Source organism: Camelina sativa, chromosome 11 (genome assembly GCF_000633955.1).
Source record: "Camelina sativa cultivar DH55 chromosome 11, Cs, whole genome shotgun sequence".
NCBI classification, from domain to species: domain Eukaryota; kingdom Viridiplantae; phylum Streptophyta; class Magnoliopsida; order Brassicales; family Brassicaceae; genus Camelina; species Camelina sativa.
This window is the reverse complement of record NC_025695.1, coordinates 3,311,304-3,329,938: the sequence shown is the minus strand read 5'-3', so window position 1 is coordinate 3,329,938 and position 18,635 is coordinate 3,311,304. Positions and strand designations below refer to the sequence as shown.

The 18,635-nt window shown below is 35.8% G+C and overlaps 5 protein-coding genes and 1 pseudogene across 6 annotated transcripts in view; 5 read left to right on the top strand and 1 right to left on the bottom strand.

Annotated features, from left to right (window-relative positions):
- Positions 1 to 1,543, top strand: part of LOC104727582 — a 2,958-nt gene extending 1,415 nt beyond the window's left edge. The window contains exons 2-4 of the mRNA XM_019231748.1: positions 455 to 818; positions 957 to 1,046; positions 1,272 to 1,543. Coding sequence (XP_019087293.1) covers positions 455 to 818; positions 957 to 1,046; positions 1,272 to 1,543 — 726 coding nt within the window. The remainder of the gene's footprint in view (positions 1 to 454; positions 819 to 956; positions 1,047 to 1,271) is intronic.
- LOC109127620 lies at positions 1,790 to 2,229 on the top strand (annotated as a pseudogene).
- Positions 5,397 to 7,398, bottom strand: LOC104721382 (cinnamyl alcohol dehydrogenase 5). The gene is made up of 5 exons (XM_010439350.2): positions 7,236 to 7,398; positions 7,024 to 7,137; positions 6,695 to 6,922; positions 5,892 to 6,331; positions 5,397 to 5,789 (listed from the first exon to the last, which is right to left on the bottom strand). The coding sequence occupies exons 1-5, from the start codon at positions 7,322 to 7,324 to the stop codon at positions 5,587 to 5,589; spliced, it is 1,074 nt and encodes a 357-aa protein (XP_010437652.1). The 5' UTR covers positions 7,325 to 7,398; the 3' UTR covers positions 5,397 to 5,586.
- Positions 9,618 to 13,283, top strand: LOC104721380 (aldehyde dehydrogenase family 3 member I1, chloroplastic-like). Its single transcript, XM_010439348.2, has 12 exons — positions 9,618 to 9,766; positions 10,231 to 10,326; positions 10,631 to 10,726; positions 10,946 to 11,192; positions 11,287 to 11,355; positions 11,438 to 11,534; positions 11,625 to 11,831; positions 11,933 to 12,048; positions 12,133 to 12,237; positions 12,324 to 12,496; positions 12,584 to 12,824; positions 12,911 to 13,283. Exons 2-12 carry the CDS (start codon positions 10,274 to 10,276, stop codon positions 13,154 to 13,156), a joined length of 1,650 nt encoding a protein of 549 aa, XP_010437650.1. The 5' UTR covers positions 9,618 to 9,766; positions 10,231 to 10,273; the 3' UTR covers positions 13,157 to 13,283.
- On the top strand, positions 14,196 to 15,693 carry LOC104721379 (aldehyde dehydrogenase family 3 member I1, chloroplastic-like; the record flags this gene model as incomplete). Its single annotated transcript, XM_010439347.1, has 6 exons — positions 14,196 to 14,241; positions 14,343 to 14,458; positions 14,543 to 14,647; positions 14,734 to 14,906; positions 14,994 to 15,234; positions 15,321 to 15,693. Coding segments are annotated over 6 exons (927 nt in total), but the record flags the coding sequence as incomplete, so codon positions are not given.
- Positions 16,941 to 18,099, top strand: LOC104727580 (aldehyde dehydrogenase family 3 member I1, chloroplastic-like). Of its 2 annotated transcripts, none has more exons than XM_010446673.2 (4): positions 16,941 to 17,053; positions 17,140 to 17,312; positions 17,400 to 17,640; positions 17,727 to 18,099. In XM_010446673.2, the coding sequence occupies exons 2-4, from the start codon at positions 17,248 to 17,250 to the stop codon at positions 17,970 to 17,972; spliced, it is 552 nt and encodes a 183-aa protein (XP_010444975.2). In that variant the 5' UTR covers positions 16,941 to 17,053; positions 17,140 to 17,247; the 3' UTR covers positions 17,973 to 18,099. The 2 variants fall into 2 exon arrangements, with proteins under 2 accessions (XP_010444975.2, XP_019088507.1); XM_019232962.1 differs by having other exon boundaries at positions 16,943 to 17,053; positions 17,135 to 17,312.

Genomic DNA, 18,635 nt, shown 5'->3' with positions numbered 1-18,635 from the left:
AGAAGATGTCAATGCAGTGAATGAAGAAGATGATGTGAATAAGAATGAACATCAGAAGAGTGATAATCTGAGGGAGTCTTGTGGATTTTTTGACATATATGATCCTGGAAATTGGGAAAACATCAAAAAGGGATGGAATGAGTGGAGGGATTTTATGGTTGTACAAGGTCCATCAAAAAGACTGCCACTTGATCATAATTTTCCCAAAGATAATCTTAAGAGACATTTTTCACATTTGCATTATACAACAGAGATGGGTGATGGAACAAAACAAGATCGACGTTGGCTAGTTTACTCTAAGTCTTTGAACAAGATATTTTGTTTTTGTTGTAAATTGTTCAATCACAGTGACAATAGTCAATTGGCATCTACGGGCTTTAGTGATTGGAGGAATGTTATAAGAAGGCTCAAAGAACATGAATCTAGTCGTGAACACATTTTGTGTATGAAACAGTGGGCTGAACTAGATCTCATGCTGCAGAAGAATCAGACCATTGACAAATATGCTCAAGATGAACTCAACAAAGAGAAAATTCATTGGAGACAAGTGTTGCTTAGGATTATTACTGTGGTAAAAACGCTTGCTAAACAAAATTTAGCGTTTCGGGGAAGCAACGAGAAAATTGGAGAAGAAGGTTGTGGGAATTTTTTAAGTTTTATAGAGATGATTGCTGATTTTGATCCTGTGATGATTGAGCATCTAAGAAGATATAAAGAGGGTGTATCTCGTAATCATTATCTCAGCAACAGAATTCAGAATGAGTTAATAGCTTTGTTAGCCAATGAGATCAAAGGTATGATTGTCAAAAAAATTCAAAGTGCAAAGTACTTCTCTGTGATTCTTGACTGCACTCCAGATATTAGTCATCATGAACAAATGACTGTCATCATTCGATGTGTAGATGTTTCAACAACTTCAACGAGGATCGAAGAATATTTTTTAACGTTCTTAAAAGTTGATGATACATCTGGTGAAGGACTTTTTCTTGAGCTTCAAGCTGTTTTGGCTGCTTTTGATTTAAAAATTGATGATGTGAGGGGACAGGGTTATGACAATGGCTCTAATATGAAGGGAAAGCATAAGGGAGTACAGAAAAGATTTCTTGATATAAATCCCAGGGCGTTTTATACACCATGTAGTTTTCACAGTTTGAATCTTGCACTTTGTGATATGGCAACCATTTCTCCAAAGGCAATCTCATTTTTTGGGATTATTCAGCGTACTTATAACTTCTTTTCATGTTCAGTTAAGCGGTGGAAAATATTTGAAGATCACGTGGATGGCCTTACACTTAAGGCTTTATCACACACTCGCTGGGAGAGCCATGTGGAAAGTGTTAAGGCAATACGGTTTCAGGCTCCTAAAATCATGAATGCGTTAGTGTACATTGCTGAAAATAGTGATGACCCGAAAGAGCAGAGCGAAGCTGAATGTCTTGCAATAAGTGAAACACATGGAATTGGAAGTTTTGAGTTCTTAGTTTCCATGGTTATTTGGTATAATCTTTTATATGTTGTTAACATTGTGAGCAAGAGTTTGTAGTCAGAAGACATGAACATTGATGTAGCTATTTCTCAACTGAAGGGGCTGGTTTCTCATTTTAAAAAATATAGAGAGTCAGGCTTTGAGAAAGCAAAAGTAGAAGCTAAAGAAATTGCAGAATCTTTGGAGATTGATCCTGTATTTCCTAGAAAAGCAAAGCGGGTGATTAGAAAAAAAAGACATTATGGTGAAGAATCAGAGAATGTCGAGGGAAGTGTGACATTATCACCTGAGGAGAGCTTTAGGATTGACTACTTCATCCAAAGCATGGATCAAGCTCTCTACTCACTTGAGACCAGATTTGAGCAATTTCAGAGGTACGAACAAATATTCGGTTTTTTGTTTGATTTGGAAAAATTGCAATCAGCGAGTGATGATAGTTTGATGGTTTCTTGTGCTAATCTTGAAGATAATCTAACTCACAAAAATCAGTCAGATATTGTTGGTAATGATCTTTTCTATGAACTTAAAGTTCTAAGAGAAGCGTTACCAAAAGAGATTAAAAGGCCTATTGAAGTATTAGACTTTTAGAACAGATTTGAAGATTGTTATCCAAACACGTGCATCGTTTATCGAATATTGTTGACGATCCCAGTTTCGGTTGCAACTGCTGAAAGGAATTTTTCAAAGCTGAAGTTGATCAAATCATATCTTCGTTCGAGTATGTCTCAAGAAAGATTGAATGACTTACCTATTTTATCCATCGAAAGAGAATTGGTTAGAGATGTTGATTTCGAAAGCTTGGTTCACGATTTCGTGGAGAAAAAAGGAAAACAAATGTTCAAGAATTAGTACTTTTGTTTTAGTTCGTTTTTTAGTTAGTTTTATTATGAGACATAAGTGGTTAATTTTTGTAGATGTTTTTATTTTATTTAAACCAAGGCATTTTTTTTTGGTTGGCTTCTCATACTTCTGAACGTTCGCACGGCTCTGGGTATATCCATCGATCTCTCGACAGATAAAAACATATGGTATATAGTTTGTTGATTAAGATAATGAACATGCACAAAATATAAATGAATAAGAAAATATAAAAACCTAAACTGCTAAACATTAAGATAAGTTATAATAATTTTAACGTACATAAAAATATTCATGACCGGTTTAGTTGTGTTATTGTTTAAAAAATACGTAATTCGTGTAATCGTTGGAGAAAGTTAAAAACGGTGATCATTAGAAATCTCACATGTGCATTATGAAAGGGGCCTATGGATATGATGGGGATTAAACCTAGTCCACTTTTAAACACACACAAGATAAGATTTTTGGACATAAGTAAAAAATACAATCTATAAAAAGTATATTCATCTGGCTGGTCTTTATAGACATGACGATCACGGGTTCATGTCGTCTTCTCTTTATACTTTTCATTCCTTTTCTTGTTCTTTTTTTTTTTTTTTGGGTTAAATACCCCAGTGCAAAATGTTTTCATATATCATATATTTGGGTGTCGAATGGCAATACTTGGGATGGGTAAAAGAATCAAAAGAGGCCAAAACGAATTCGAAATAAAACTGAACAATTCAAACTATTTTTAATTTTCATTTTTTGAGTTAAAACTTAAAACTATAAGTTTTTGACAAAAAAAGAAGAAGAAGAAGAAGTTATAACTATAAGCTAAACAATTCTAAAGAGATAATTCCCATCCATTCAATGCCTTGTTTTAATTGTCGGAGGCTGATAGCCAATAATGTTAGAGGCCCATGGCCGATCTGATACCCTTTAAAGATAATGTTATCTTTTATCTTAGACAATAGATTAAACTTTACAAAAAAGAAAAAAAAAAACTGTCTTTGAATACTGAGTGTAAGTCTATAACTATAGTATAGATAGACACATAAAAGAAACGTATATGGTGTTAAAGGATTTTACTTTCGCTTTGAACCTTCTGATATGCTTCTTATTTTCTATTAGCATGGTTGTCCAAAGTCCAAAAACGGCTAGGAAGTGGCTCCGCTTTATTTGACAAATGAGAAAAGCCAAAACTTCTGTTTTTAAAAAACCTTCATTAGCCATAATAACTCATAATAGTATAATACTTTATAACAGTTGTTGGATAAACATTTGTAATCGTATTTAATAGTAAAACACATTATACTGTATGTTTTGTATATGATCGCCATTGATATATTTCCGAATTTACTGGATTTTAATTGAAAGCATTATTGAAACTCTTTCGTTTCTTTTTCTGTTGGTTAAAAGCATTATTGAAACTTGTCGACAAAAGATGAGAAACAGACGAGTTTGAGTCTTCTGACCATCACGACCCATTGTTCGACGAATAGCAGCCAAACACTGATCGGAAATATTAAAAGGCTGACCAAACATCACATTCTTCTGTCCCCCAACCAAGAAAAACTTTGAGCTTCATATTGCAAAGCATAACTTATAAACCGGTTGTTCAAAGACTCAAAGATAAACTATAGAGAAGCAAATTCCGAATGTCATATACAGATATAGCTAAAAATTATAAGTTTCCATTTTCCAAATATTCTGCTAGGACATGGATGTGACCGGTAATTACTACTTAGTTGCTAATCTGTGATATCTGACACATGCATGACATATAAAGACATTAAATCTCTCTAACACACCTTAAAAGGTCATGCCTGTGTCCCATATGAATGTTAATACATATGTACTTTTGTTTGCGGCATATGATATATATGCAACAAAAATTGAAATTACCACTAAATTACTTTTTTTTTTTTACTTCTGTTTCCACTATCTTTTCGCTGGCTTCTAACAAAAACTGAAATTACCAATAAACCTTATTTGATATTTACTTTTGTTTCCACTATCTTTTACACTGGCTTCAATTCTCACATCGCATTCTCACTTCCTCTCTTAAGTTAAGATATTTTATTGAATTCAAGGTTTTGAACAATTCTTAACTTCTTTACAAGCTCCAAAGTCCAAACAGTCGTGTATTGGAACAACGTAATGATTATATGAATGTGTGCGTCAGCCGAAAGTTATATAGATGACCACATTAGCGAATTCCAAGAATTCTGCACATATACGTTCAAGAATGATATAGAGAGTGTGGTCAGATTGTACTTACAATATGATCTGTATAACATAACTCTGAACCTGAGAACAAATATTGGTTTGGCACTGAGCCAACAGCCCCCAACATGTACTCTATATGACTATATCTATGTTACTGACTCCTCATTCTACTAGATGTCGTGCTTTTTTTAAAAAGATACATATTCTAATCAAAGTTCTAATTCTTAAATATGACCGTGGTTTTCTTTTATTCTATACTTCAATTCTCATTCTTCTAATCTGAATTTTAGAATTATCAAACATTCATCCAACCACTAGTCGTAAAGAAGTGGTAATCATATATAAAGCCCAAAAGGGGTAACGAATTTGCGACTTTAATGATAAGTATTAACGCCGTGCTATCTTCTTGTCTGGTCCCAAAGAAGTTCGGACGTAGCACCGAGAGTACGTCTCCATATATACCAACTACGCATTTGACTAATTTGCACCACCAATTATATATATATATATATATATATTTATAATCAACGCGCGATGTTCTTGTGTATAATGTCTATTATATATATACATAAATATTCACTGGCGACATATAAATTAGTCTTCCTTAACCTACCACTTACTTTGATAAACATGACACCACACCAAAGAAAGTATGCATATTGACATCTTGTTGTCAAGACAAACACTCGCCTCAAGTTTCATCAACACCAAACATTGTCCAAGTCGTACTTTGTAGTTGGATTTCGCTTTCAGTCACACTGTTTACTTCGAATAAATTTCTGTTTCTTATTTTTTTATCATAGTCCGACTCAAACCTGACACAAGGGCTTAAGGAAACGTATTTTAACACATCAAATCATTCATGAATATTAAAAATGCTCACACAACACATATTTTTTGCCCAATATTATTATATCTTTGACCACTTTCTCATGAAAAATAGTGACACAACATTGAAAAGGCTCACAAACAACAGAAGATTAATTGTCTAATTAAATCGAGTATGTAAAAAGCCTCGAAATTTCATAGATTCAAGCGTCGAGTTTGCTTCCTTCGACATCAACGACGAACCTGTAACGCACATCGTTCTTCTCGAGTCTTTCAAACGCAGTGTTAACATAATCCATCTTCACAACTTCGATCATTGAACTCAAACCCTTTTCCTTACAGAACTCAAGCATCTCCTCTGTCTCTTTCATGCTCCCTATGAAACTCCCGGTTATCACTTTCCTCCCTAATTATATCATCATCATCATCATCATCATCCCCATTTAATTAATAATCCTCAAAAATCACAATCATTAATTAATATTAGTGTTTTATTAAAGTGACTCACCAAGCATAAGCAGAGGAGTGAGAAACTGCAAAGGATTGTTGATGACTCCCATGAGAATGAGCTTCCCATCAAGTTTAAGCAGAGACAAATAAGGCTCAAGTGCGTGATGAACGGGAACCGTGTCAATAACGTAATCCAACGAATCAGCCAATTCGCTCATCTTCGCTTGGTCGGATCCAATCACGTAATTATCGGCTCCAAGATCTTGCAGAGCCTCTTCTCTCTTCTTGTTTGATGAGCTAATGACCGTCACATGGTGACCCATTGCTTTGGCTATTTTCACACCCATGTGACCAACCCCACCTAACCCTAGTATGCCTCCTCTTAGGCCTGGTCGTTTCAGACCGAAGTGGCTTAGTGGACTGTACACCGTCACACCAGCGCATAGTAGTGGCGCAGCCTGCTCAACCGCCATTCCTTCTGGAATCTTCACCACAAACCTGAACACAAAGAAATTGACCCTTTAGCCATAGATACCCTAACCTGTTCCCCAAGAAACCGAAACCAAAACCAAAACCAAAACCTAAAGATCCGTTTGTAATTGTTAAATAAATTCACATTCATATGCAGATATTTGATTTTAGTATTAAAAAGAAACAAAATCTTGAGAATCTTCATGTGTAGTTAGTACAATATGCCAAAATCGTTAGTTGAACAACACCAAGATTATTATTGAATTTCAACTAGAATTAGATTTTAAATCATTGATCAAATAGCACAAGATCACCCGAATCAAATCAAAACCTAAATCAATTAATTTATGAAGATGATAAAGTAAAGAGAAACAAATAAAGAGAAATTACTTTTGGTGAACGACGGTGGCTTTAGCGAAGCCGCCTTGTGTAGGTTGACCATCGATGTAAACATCATTGTAGCTCCAAATCTTCTTGGGACAATACTGTTCCAGATCTCTCTCACAGGGGCTACAACCTCCACAACATCCAACGAGACAACCAACACCGACTATATCCCCTGCGGTGAACTTGCTCACACCTGATCCCACCTCAACTACTTCTCCTACAACCTCGTGCCTGATGGAAAAAACATCCACTCATGCAGTTCAGATTCAATAGTACTAGATTCCCATTTGCATCATCAACAGAAGAAGAAAGAAGAAAGAAGAAGTTGTTACCCAGGAACCATGGGGTAGTTAGACATGCCGAGATCATTTTTGGTTTGATGAAGATCGGTGTGACAGATTCCACAGCAAATGATTCTTATGCGTACATCCTCTGCTCCAGTCTCTCTGTAATAATAAAAAAAAAAACCAAAAGTTAACCAAACTGAAAACAAANAAAAAGAAACAAGAAAATCAAAGATCGATCGAAAGTAAATAAAATGAACCTGAGAGTGTAACTGTAAGGGGAGAGAATCCCAGATGGGTCTCTAGCAGCCCAGCCAGTTGTTTTCCTCTCAGCCTCCATTATTCCCATTCTCTTTTGTTACTTTCTCTCTGTTTGCTTCTTTCTTTCTTGATCTCTCTGCTTTCACTCTTTTGCTGTTGTGATGTGATATTGATAATTTATATATATAGAGAGAAAGTGGGAAACGTAACGCATGCGTATGTGTGATGAAAGAATTGGTGTTTATGCAAAAGCGTATATTTTTGGTGGCTTATATTATTATATTGAGTGTACATTTGTGTATATTTATTGACAATTTTAGTCAAAAGCTTAAGTATCCTTCTAGAAATTATTTTCTTTTTTTTTTGCTTAATCATAATATCATATGTATATGGCTGTAGTTTTGCTGGAAATGTAGGTGTGAAAATATTAAGAAACCATGAAATGAAATATCTTCATATTCTTAATTATATAATAAGAATATAAGGAATTCTTTTAATAACACAATTGTATATTGCCAATTTGAAAATAGCAAAATCCAAAAAGTATAATTTGTTTTTTTTTTTTTTTTAATTTAAAGTGTTGTACTTTGAAAGGAATGAAATAATCCCCTATTGATGTGGACACGTCAGCTAAAAGAGGGTCCACGGGGGTTGGTGAACAAACACCCTTTATGGGGTCTAACCGTCTAAGCGTGTGTTGCTTTGCTCGGTTTACAAAATCATTGTTTGGTTCGGCCACGTGTTGATCAATCAATGCAACTATAGTATTGACGGCCCAGATCATATGTGAATACGCTCCCACTCCCATTGACGGCCCAGATAAAAAAGGATTAAGAAAACAAAATTAGTTTTTTTTTTTGTCGTTCTGCATTGAAACCCTAGCTGGGATTCATTTCTTCATCTGATCTGAAGGTGGTGAGGTATTGCAGAGAAAAAAGGAATATCTGATCTGAGTTGAAAGGGAAAAACAAAAAAAATGGCGTTGGCAGTTTTTCGATCTTGCGTGATGTCAAGAATAACGAACGGTGTGACTCGTAAACTGAAAGAAGCAGCAACCTGTCGGAAGAAACCGGGTTATGTCTACAATAGATCTGACGATCTGAATCATATTGAGTGGGACAACTGGCACTGGAATTGTCCTGCTCGTTGGATTGAAGGTCCGTTAATTGTTTACTAATCCCTTCTTAATTTGGTCTCTCGAATCTCCTCGACTATATGAATATGATGATAGGTTTAGGTAGTAGTCTCTCTCGATCGTTTGTTATAATTAGTATTGTTGCTATTTATTTATGTTGTCTTTTTTTTCCTTGTAATATATTTTGGTTTCGATCTCGATCTCTAGACTCATGCAGGACAATATGGTTACGACGACGAGTATAGGCGTAGCAAAGAAGAATTCAACGACCTTTACGCAAGTGAGCCATTTGCTAGTTTTGTGGATGAACAAGAGAGAAGGGAGAGAGTGCTTGATCATATGTTTTATTGGAGTATAGCTGACAAAATCCCCAAAGATTATCCAGTTGTCAGAGATTCGGAAAAAATGAAGTACATCAGTCCTGGGGTTTATGAAGTCATTCCCCGTCCCCCTGTCGGTCATGGTGATCTTACCATTGATTATCCAGATCCCCCAGTCAGAGTCTATGTCAGGCCAGATGGCTGCACTGCACTGCCTACACCGAGGCTGGGCTTACCATGTATTTTCCCGCGCCGACTCATACTGAATGACTCAATCGACTGCATGCATGCAGAGTTTTAATGTTTCCGTCGACCCTTTATCTTTGTTTCTTGGCGAGAGAAGAGAATGTTCTTTTCTTTTGCTTCTTCGATCTCCACTAGTCGTTCTTCTTCTCTTCTTCTTTTCTCCATCGTTACAAATACAAAATGCACCGAGGATAAAGAACGACGTAGGCGTCGCAAAGATACTTACTAGTCATGAAGAATAATAATATAGAAAAAGAGTGATTTGTTGTTGAAGGTTTGCTTTTACAAAACGAGAATGATGAGTTTGTTGGTAAAAAAGCAAAGTTTGTTTTTTTCTTTCAACTATATAAAATTCTTTACATATGGATTTTAATTTGTAAAATATGTTAGAAATTCAACAGTTTTGCTGATACAATGTTGGTGCAGCACCTTTTCAATCCTTTAAATTTAGTAGTACAATTTTCTTTTAGATGATGCAGAAAGAAAGAGTAACAGTTGAGCAAAATAAAAGAAAGAAAGCACAAAGAGTGTGTGAAAAAAGGCTTCATAAAGCCCAATAACAAAATCGATCGTCCAATTAATATAACATTCGCAAAACCCAAAGAGCGTCACACGCAGTCACAGACAGCAGCATGAGCCGTTTCATGTTTATATGTCGGAGTTTCTTTGAAAATATACACATGAGCGGCCTTTGTGGCTGTAGTAAACATAATTTGTCTCTTCTACACGTCTCTCTTACGACCACACACACACACCTACCTTCAACGTCTCCTCTCTCTCTCTCTCTCTCTCTCTCTCTCATACTATGAGTTAACTAACACACCATTGTTGTCTCCAATTTGAGTTTTTTTCTTTTCTTTTTAATTGAACCCAAACTAAAATATGACAAAGCTTCTAGAGATGAATCATACCCTTTGTTTTGCCACTCGTACCAGGTACAATTTGAAAACTTGCTTATCAGATTGAGATTAGAGTTGTTCAATTCTGTTTCTTCCAATCAAAGCCTCTCTCTTTATCTGAATTGCGTTTTGGGTTTCTCATTTTTATGTATAAAAGAGTGACCTTTTTAGTTGAAATTGTTCAAGAAGTTACTGTTTGATACAATCAAATGGTTCCGTGAATGATTGGGTCAATCAATATGATAGAGATTACAAAGAGAGTCAGATCTAATTGGAACCATGTTTTTAAAACCAGATTGCATAACGAAATGGCCTCTCTTGTTGCAGATTAAACGTAGCAGCAACTTCACCCTTTGTGTTATCTGCTGGTGATGGTAGAGGATATTGCAGCAANCTCCAATTTGAGTTTTTTCTTTTTAATTGAACCCAAACTAAATATGACGAAGCTTCTAGAGATGAATCATACCCTTTGTTTTGCAACTCGTACCAGGTATAATTTGAAAACTTGCTTATCAGATTGAGGTTGACTTGTTCAATTCTGTTTCTTCCTATCAAAGCTTCTCTCTTTATATCTGAATTGCGTTTTGGGTTTCTCATTTTATGTATAAAAGAGTGACCTTTTTAAGTTGAAATTGTATACAACAGTCTGAGGAGTTACTGTTTGATACAATCAAATGGTTCCGTGAATGATTGGGTCAATCAGTATGATAATAAAGATTACAAAGAGAATCAGATCTAATTGGAACCATGTTTTAAAACCAGATTGCATAACGAAATAGCCTCTCTTGTTGCAGATTAAACGTAGCAGCAACTTCACCCTTTGTGATATCTGCTGGTGGTGGTAGAGGATATTGCATCAAAACTTGCTTACCTAATTATCGCTTCAAATTGTGAGCACCTTTCTTTTTATATTCATTGTTTGCATATCTAAATTCACAAAAAGTGGTTTATCACATGATGATTACATTTCTATTTTGTTAAAGTCGATTTTAAGTTTTTTAAGTACAGTACTATGCTACTACCATTAACATTAGTGAACATTATGCAATAATATAGTTGGGAGAATTATATTCATGTTTTCTCATTGCGGTTTTGGTCTCTGGAATCAGTACTTGCTATGCAACACTATCTGCTGTGGTTAAGGAGCACAACACATCAGCTTTTGATGGAAAGGAAGCAGCTTTGCTTGTAGATGAGCTCAGAAACAACTTCAACACTGGCAGAACAAAGAGCTACCAATGGAGAATTTCTCAGCTTCAAAACATTTCCAGGATGCTTGACGAGAAGGAGAAATGTATCACCGAAGCTTTGAATCAAGATCTTTCCAAGCCTGAGCTTGAAGCTTTTCTAGCTGAGGTTTTCTACAGTTTTACTTTCAATGTCCCTTTCCTTGTCTACATTTCAGTTGTTCCACTGTTGAATCACTTTGGTGTCATCTTTGTATTCTCAGATTTCGAATACAAAGTCATCTTGTACGCTTGCAATCAAAGAGTTGAAGAACTGGATGGCTCCAGAGACGGTAACTAGACTGTTATACGCTTTGTTGCTTCATCGAATATGTTTCCATTCTAAACCACTTGCCTCATCTATGGACCTTTCAGGTCGAAACTTCTGTGACAACATTTCCCTCGTCTGCACAAATTGTCTCAGAACCACTTGGAGTTGTTTTGGTTATCTCAGCCTGGAATTTCCCTTTCTGTAAGCTCAGTTTCTTCTTTTGAATTTTTTTGTCTCATTAGTGGAAATCTAAAGTTTTATATGTCTTCTTGGTGTTTTTCTTTTTCCCAGTATTGTCTGTTGAGCCAGTCATTGGAGCTATTTCAGCTGGTAATGCGGTTGTGCTAAAACCTTCTGAAATTGCTCCAGCAACATCTGCTCTTTTAGCAAAGTTGTTCAGTGAATACTTGGACAAAACAACAATCAGAGTTATCGAAGGAGGAGTCCCTGAAACAACGGCACTACTGGATCAAAAATGGGACAAGATATTCTTCACGGGTCTGTCCTCTCTTTCTCGCTCTGTTTCTTTTAAGAATCTTTGAAATTTTGATTAGGCTCTCAAGAAAACATGATTTTAAATAGTTAAAAGTGTTTTTTAGGTGGAGCAAGAGTTGCTGGCATTATAATGGCTGCAGCTGCGAGGAATCTTACTCCAGTGGTTCTAGAACTTGGTGGAAAATGCCCAGCTCTTGTTGATTCAGATGTTAATCTACAAGTTAAGATCTATCTCAGCTTCTAAAGTATAAAATAAATAAATAAATGCAAGTTGCATACACTAATCTTGGTGTTGTGATTCAAGGTGGCTGCTAGGAGGATTATCGCAGGGAAGTGGGCTTGTAACAATGGACAGGCTTGCATTGGCGTCGATTACGTGATCACAACAAAGGATTTTTCATTGAAATTGGTAAAGGCTACTTGATATAAAAGCCAATGAATCACAATGCTCTATTTGTTTCTTTCGAGTTTGCTGATACAAATCATGCAGTACAGATAGATGCTCTGAAGACTGAACTGAAGACATTTTTTGGGGAAACACCATTAGAATCAAAGGACCTGTCACGGATTGTGAATTCTTTCCACTTTAAACGGTTGGAGAGTATGTTAAAAGAGAATGGAGTCGCCAACAAAATTGTTCATGGAGGCCAAACGATCGAAGAGAAGCTGTGAGAGAAAATGTTTGCATTCGATTAAAATTTTGTTCATGTGGGATCAAAACTAACTAATCACGTATTCTGTAATTTCTTTTACAGTAAAATATCTCCAACGATAGTAGTGGATGTGCCGGAAGCATCTTCCATAATGCAAGAAGAGATATTTGGACCATTACTTCCTATAGTTACCGTTGAAAAGATTGAAGATGGCTTTCAGGTTATACGTTCAAAGCCAAAGCCTTTAGCAGCGTATCTCTTCACAAACAACAAAGAGTTGCAGGAACAATTCGTGCAGAGCGTGTCTGCTGGAGGAATTAGCATCAATGACACTGTCTTACATGTACTTACGTCTTTTGTCATATAAAAGTAATGTTCTGTTTACCATTATGCTAAGCTCTCATTAAAGATGGTATGTTTTCTCTGCAGGTAACTGTAAAAGATCTACCATTTGGAGGGGTCGGGGAGAGCGGGATTGGGGCTTACCATGGCAAATTCTCGTATGAGACGTTTAGCCACAAGAAAGGTGTTCTTTACCGAAGCTTTTCCGGGGATGCGGATCTTAGATATCCTCCTTACACACAGAAAAAGAAGATGGTGCTGAAGGCTTTGCTCTCTTCAAACATATTTGCTGCCATTTGGGCTTTCTTTGGGTTCTCTCAAGACTCTTCATGATCACATGTGATAATCACTGTAACTTGATGGCATTATACAAGCTTATAAAGTTGAATACTTCCATAGAGATATAAAGGATCAATGTGAAAATTAGGTTATAAATAAAAATGCTTATATTTACTTTACATATCATTTGAGTTCATCTTCGGTTAATGTATATTTTAAACTCTATAAGTGAGCAACGAGCAAACTGTCGTGGCATTCCCACAGCTCGTTCCATTATGGTGGATATAAATTGAACAAAATCAAGTATTAATTATGGCCACACCAAATTACAACAGAAAGATCAGTTCGGTCAATCCCTCGATTCCTCCAAATTACTACACCAGTCACCCTGTTGTACACCAGCTTAATTCTCCACATAGGCTAGCCAAATCTAACATGTTATAGCCTCTATAGTCTAGGAACTATTTTTTGTTTGTTTGTAAGAGAGATATTTTACATAACCGAAATTGTAGTAGTACTGATTAGAACAACTGTTGCAACCGGGAAACTATATTATTGAATTCCCGATATGATGGAGATTTGAGATCTAGTATTCATAAATAGAAAAGGCAAATTGGTTAGGACTTAGAACCCTTTAGGATAAAGATCAAAATGTCAAGCATAAATTTATGATTTATCTAACACATCACAGTCCCTAGTAAATTATCAAACATAAATTTTCAATTTAATATGTTTGGTAACGAACCCATTGTTAATATGGTTCCCCACAACCATATATTATCTCTTCTACATTAGTATACTAGTAGATATATACATTGAGATCTGCGCACCATTCTTCCGCTTTAAATTATAACCAAACATATCGAATATAATTTGCATTGTGTTGCGCCCCATCCCATAATGACTTACATCTACTCCTCCCATTCCCATATTCAGTTTATCTTGGATAAGATGAAATAGCATTTAATGTCTTAATATCACGCGAAAGGAAATGGGAAAAAATCCGAAAATAAGTCATCTCATTTTTTTTTGCCTATTTAATTCATCTAGTTATTAAATTTCTCAAAAAATACTTGGTTTAATTTCCGTTGTCTNAACGGCACTACTGGATCAAAAATGGGACAAGATATTCTTCACGGGTCTGTCCTCTCTTTCTCGCTCTGTTTCTTTTAAGAATCTTTGAAATTTTGATTAGGCTCTCAAGAAAACATGATTTTAAATAGTTAAAAGTGTTTTTTAGGTGGAGCAAGAGTTGCTGGCATTATAATGGCTGCAGCTGCGAGGAATCTTACTCCAGTGGTTCTAGAACTTGGTGGAAAATGCCCAGCTCTTGTTGATTCAGATGTTAATCTACAAGTTAAGATCTATCTCAGCTTCTAAAGTATAAAATAAATAAATAAATGCAAGTTGCATACACTAATCTTGGTGTTGTGATTCAAGGTGGCTGCTAGGAGGATTATCGCAGGGAAGTGGGCTTGTAACAATGGACAGGCTTGCATTGGCGTCGATTACGTGATCACAACAAAGGATTTTTCATTGAAATTGGTAAAGGCTACTTGATATAAAAGCCAATGAATCACAATGCTCTATTTGTTTCTTTCGAGTTTGCTGATACAAATCATGCAGTACAGATAGATGCTCTGAAGACTGAACTGAAGACATTTTTTGGGGAAACACCATTAGAATCAAAGGACCTGTCACGGATTGTGAATTCTTTCCACTTTAAACGGTTGGAGAGTATGTTAAAAGAGAATGGAGTCGCCAACAAAATTGTTCATGGAGGCCAAACGATCGAAGAGAAGCTGTGAGAGAAAATGTTTGCATTCGATTAAAATTTTGTTCATGTGGGATCAAAACTAACTAATCACGTATTCTGTAATTTCTTTTACAGTAAAATATCTCCAACGATAGTAGTGGATGTGCCGGAAGCATCTTCCATAATGCAAGAAGAGATATTTGGACCATTACTTCCTATAGTTACCGTTGAAAAGATTGAAGATGGCTTTCAGGTTATACGTTCAAAGCCAAAGCCTTTAGCAGCGTATCTCTTCACAAACAACAAAGAGTTGCAGGAACAATTCGTGCAGAGCGTGTCTGCTGGAGGAATTAGCATCAATGACACTGTCTTACATGTACTTACGTCTTTTGTCATATAAAAGTAATGTTCTGTTTACCATTATGCTAAGCTCTCATTAAAGATGGTATGTTTTCTCTGCAGGTAACTGTAAAAGATCTACCATTTGGAGGGGTCGGGGAGAGCGGGATTGGGGCTTACCATGGCAAATTCTCGTATGAGACGTTTAGCCACAAGAAAGGTGTTCTTTACCGAAGCTTTTCCGGGGATGCGGATCTTAGATATCCTCCTTACACACAGAAAAAGAAGATGGTGCTGAAGGCTTTGCTCTCTTCAAACATATTTGCTGCCATTTGGGCTTTCTTTGGGTTCTCTCAAGACTCTTCATGATCACATGTGATAATCACTGTAACTTGATGGCATTATACAAGCTTATAAAGTTGAATACTTCCATAGAGATATAAAGGATCAATGTGAAAATTAGGTTATAAATAAAAATGCTTATATTTACTTTACATATCATTTGAGTTCATCTTCGGTTAATGTATATTTTAAACTCTATAAGTGAGCAACGAGCAAACTGTCGTGGCATTCCCACAGCTCGTTCCATTATGGTGGATATAAATTGAACAAAATCAAGTATTAATTATGGCCACACCAAATTACAACAGAAAGATCAGTTCGGTCAATCCCTCGATTCCTCCAAATTACTACACCAGTCACCCTGTTGTACACCAGCTTAATTCTCCACATAGGCTAGCCAAATCTAACATGTTATAGCCTCTATAGTCTAGGAACTATTTTTTGTTTGTTTGTAAGAGAGATATTTTACATAACCGAAATTGTAGTAGTACTGATTAGAACAACTGTTGCAACCGGGAAACTATATTATTGAATTCCCGATATGATGGAGATTTGAGATCTAGTATTCATAAATAGAAAAGGCAAATTGGTTAGGACTTAGAACCCTTTAGGATAAAGATCAAAATGTCAAGCATAAATTTATGATTTATCTAACACATCACAGTCCCTAGTAAATTATCAAACATAAATTTTCAATTTAATATGTTTGGTAACGAACCCATTGTTAATATGGTTCCCCACAACCATATATTATCTCTTCTACATTAGTATACTAGTAGATATATACATTGAGATCTGCGCACCATTCTTCCGCTTTAAATTATAACCAAACATATCGAATATAATTTGCATTGTGTTGCGCCCCATCCCATAATGACTTACATCTACTCCTCCCATTCCCATATTCAGTTTATCTTGGATAAGATGAAATAGCATTTAATGTCTTAATATCACGCGAAAGGAAATGGGAAAAAATCCGAAAATAAGTCATCTCATTTTTTTTTGCCTATTTAATTCATCTAGTTATTAAATTTCTCAAAAAATACTTGGTTTAATTTCCGTTGTCTTTAAAAACCTTCATTTTATTAATAACGGTATATCTATATTTACGATATAACGACTGTTAACTCTAATGACGGAAATGTTAACCAGGATTAAAATATAACCCACGTGGTTAATTAGAGGGAACTAAAAACATTATTGCCCTCTTCTTCTTCTCCAAATCGATTTTGAGTTTTAGAACCCTAGAATCCTAAACATTACAGTTGAAATTAACAATAGTTTCATATCTCATCTATCAGTCGATTCTTGCAACGAACACACCAAACAATCAACCAGNCAGCTTCTAAAGTATAAAATAAATAAATAAATGCAAGTTGCATACACTAATCTTGGTGTTGTGATTCAAGGTGGCTGCTAGGAGGATTATCGCAGGGAAGTGGGCTTGTAACAATGGACAGGCTTGCATTGGCGTCGATTACGTGATCACAAAAAAGGATTTTTCATTGAAATTGGTAAAGGCTACTTGATATAAAAGCCAATGAATCACAATGCTCTATTTGTTTCTTTCGAGTTTGCTGATACAAATCATGCAGTACAGATAGATGCTCTGAAGACTGAACTGAAGACATTTTTTGGGGAAACACCATTAGAATCAAAGGACCTGTCACGGATTGTGAATTCTTTCCACTTTAAACGGTTGGAGAGTATGTTAAAAGAGAATGGAGTCGCCAACAAAATTGTTCATGGAGGCCAAACGATCGAAGAGAAGCTGTGAGAGAAAATGTTTGCATTCGATTAAAATTTTGTTCATGTGGGATCAAAACTAACTAATCACGTATTCTGTAATTTCTTTTACAGTAAAATATCTCCAACGATAGTAGTGGATGTGCCGGAAGCATCTTCCATAATGCAAGAAGAGATATTTGGACCATTACTTCCTATAGTTACCGTTGAAAAGATTGAAGATGGCTTTCAGGTTATACGTTCAAAGCCAAAGCCTTTAGCAGCGTATCTCTTCACAAACAACAAAGAGTTGCAGGAACAATTCGTGCAGAGCGTGTCTGCTGGAGGAATTAGCATCAATGACACTGTCTTACATGTACTTACGTCTTTTGTCATATAAAAGTAATGTTCTGTTTACCATTATGCTAAGCTCTCATTAAAGATGGTATGTTTTCTCTGCAGGTAACTGTAAAAGATCTACCATTTGGAGGGGTCGGGGAGAGCGGGATTGGGGCTTACCATGGCAAATTCTCGTATGAGACGTTTAGCCACAAGAAAGGTGTTCTTTACCGAAGCTTTTCCGGGGATGCGGATCTTAGATATCCTCCTTACACACAGAAAAAGAAGATGGTGCTGAAGGCTTTGCTCTCTTCAAACATATTTGCTGCCATTTGGGCTTTCTTTGGGTTCTCTCAAGACTCTTCATGATCACATGTGATAATCACTGTAACTTGATGGCATTATACAAGCTTATAAAGTTGAATACTTCCATAGAGATATAAAGGATCAATGTGAAAATTAGGTTATAAATAAAAATGCTTATATTTACTTTACATATCATTTGAGTTCATCTTCGGTTAATGTATATTTTAAACTCTATAAGTGAGCAACGAGCAAACTGTCGTGGCATTCCCACAGCTCGTTCCATTATGGTGGATATAAATTGAACAAAATCAAGTATTAATTATGGCCACACCAAATTACAACAGAAAGATCAGTTCGGTCAATCCCTCGATTCCTCCAAATTACTACACCAGTCACCCTGTTGTACACCAGCTTAATTCTCCACATAGGCTAGCCAAATCTAACATGTTATAGCCTCTATAGTCTAGGAACTATTTTTTGTTTGTTTGTAAGAGAGATATTTTACATAACCGAAATTGTAGTAGTACTGATTAGAACAACTGTTGCAACCGGGAAACTATATTATTGAATTCCCGATATGATGGAGATTTGAGATCTAGTATTCATAAATAGAAAAGGCAAATTGGTTAGGACTTAGAACCCTTTAGGATAAAGATCAAAATGTCAAGCATAAATTTATGATTTATCTAACACATCACAGTCCCTAGTAAATTATCAAACATAAAT

Bases quoted from the DNA above. Each gene is read 5' to 3' on its own strand.
- LOC104721382 (XM_010439350.2), bottom strand. From the start codon at position 7,324: ATGGGAATAATGGAGGCTGAGAGGAAAACAACTGGCTGGGCTGCTAGA. The intron at 7,138-7,235 runs GTTCATTTTATT...TTATTATTACAG, and splicing joins CCTTACAGTTACACTCTCAG to AGAGACTGGAGCAGAGGATG. The intron at 5,790-5,891 runs GTGAGTCACTTT...TGATATAATTAG, and splicing joins CACTCCTCTGCTTATGCTTG to GGAGGAAAGTGATAACCGGG.
- LOC104721380 (XM_010439348.2), top strand. From the start codon at position 10,274: ATGACGAAGCTTCTAGAGATGAATCATACCCTTTGTTTTGCAACTCGT. The intron at 10,727-10,945 runs GTGAGCACCTTT...CTCTGGAATCAG, and splicing joins CCTAATTATCGCTTCAAATT to TACTTGCTATGCAACACTAT. The intron at 12,825-12,910 runs GTACTTACGTCT...TTTTCTCTGCAG, and splicing joins TCAATGACACTGTCTTACAT to GTAACTGTAAAAGATCTACC.
- LOC104727580 (XM_010446673.2), top strand. From the start codon at position 17,248: ATGTTAAAAGAGAATGGAGTCGCCAACAAAATTGTTCATGGAGGCCAA. The intron at 17,313-17,399 runs GTGAGAGAAAAT...TTTCTTTTACAG, and splicing joins CAAACGATCGAAGAGAAGCT to TAAAATATCTCCAACGATAG. The intron at 17,641-17,726 runs GTACTTACGTCT...TTTTCTCTGCAG, and splicing joins TCAATGACACTGTCTTACAT to GTAACTGTAAAAGATCTACC.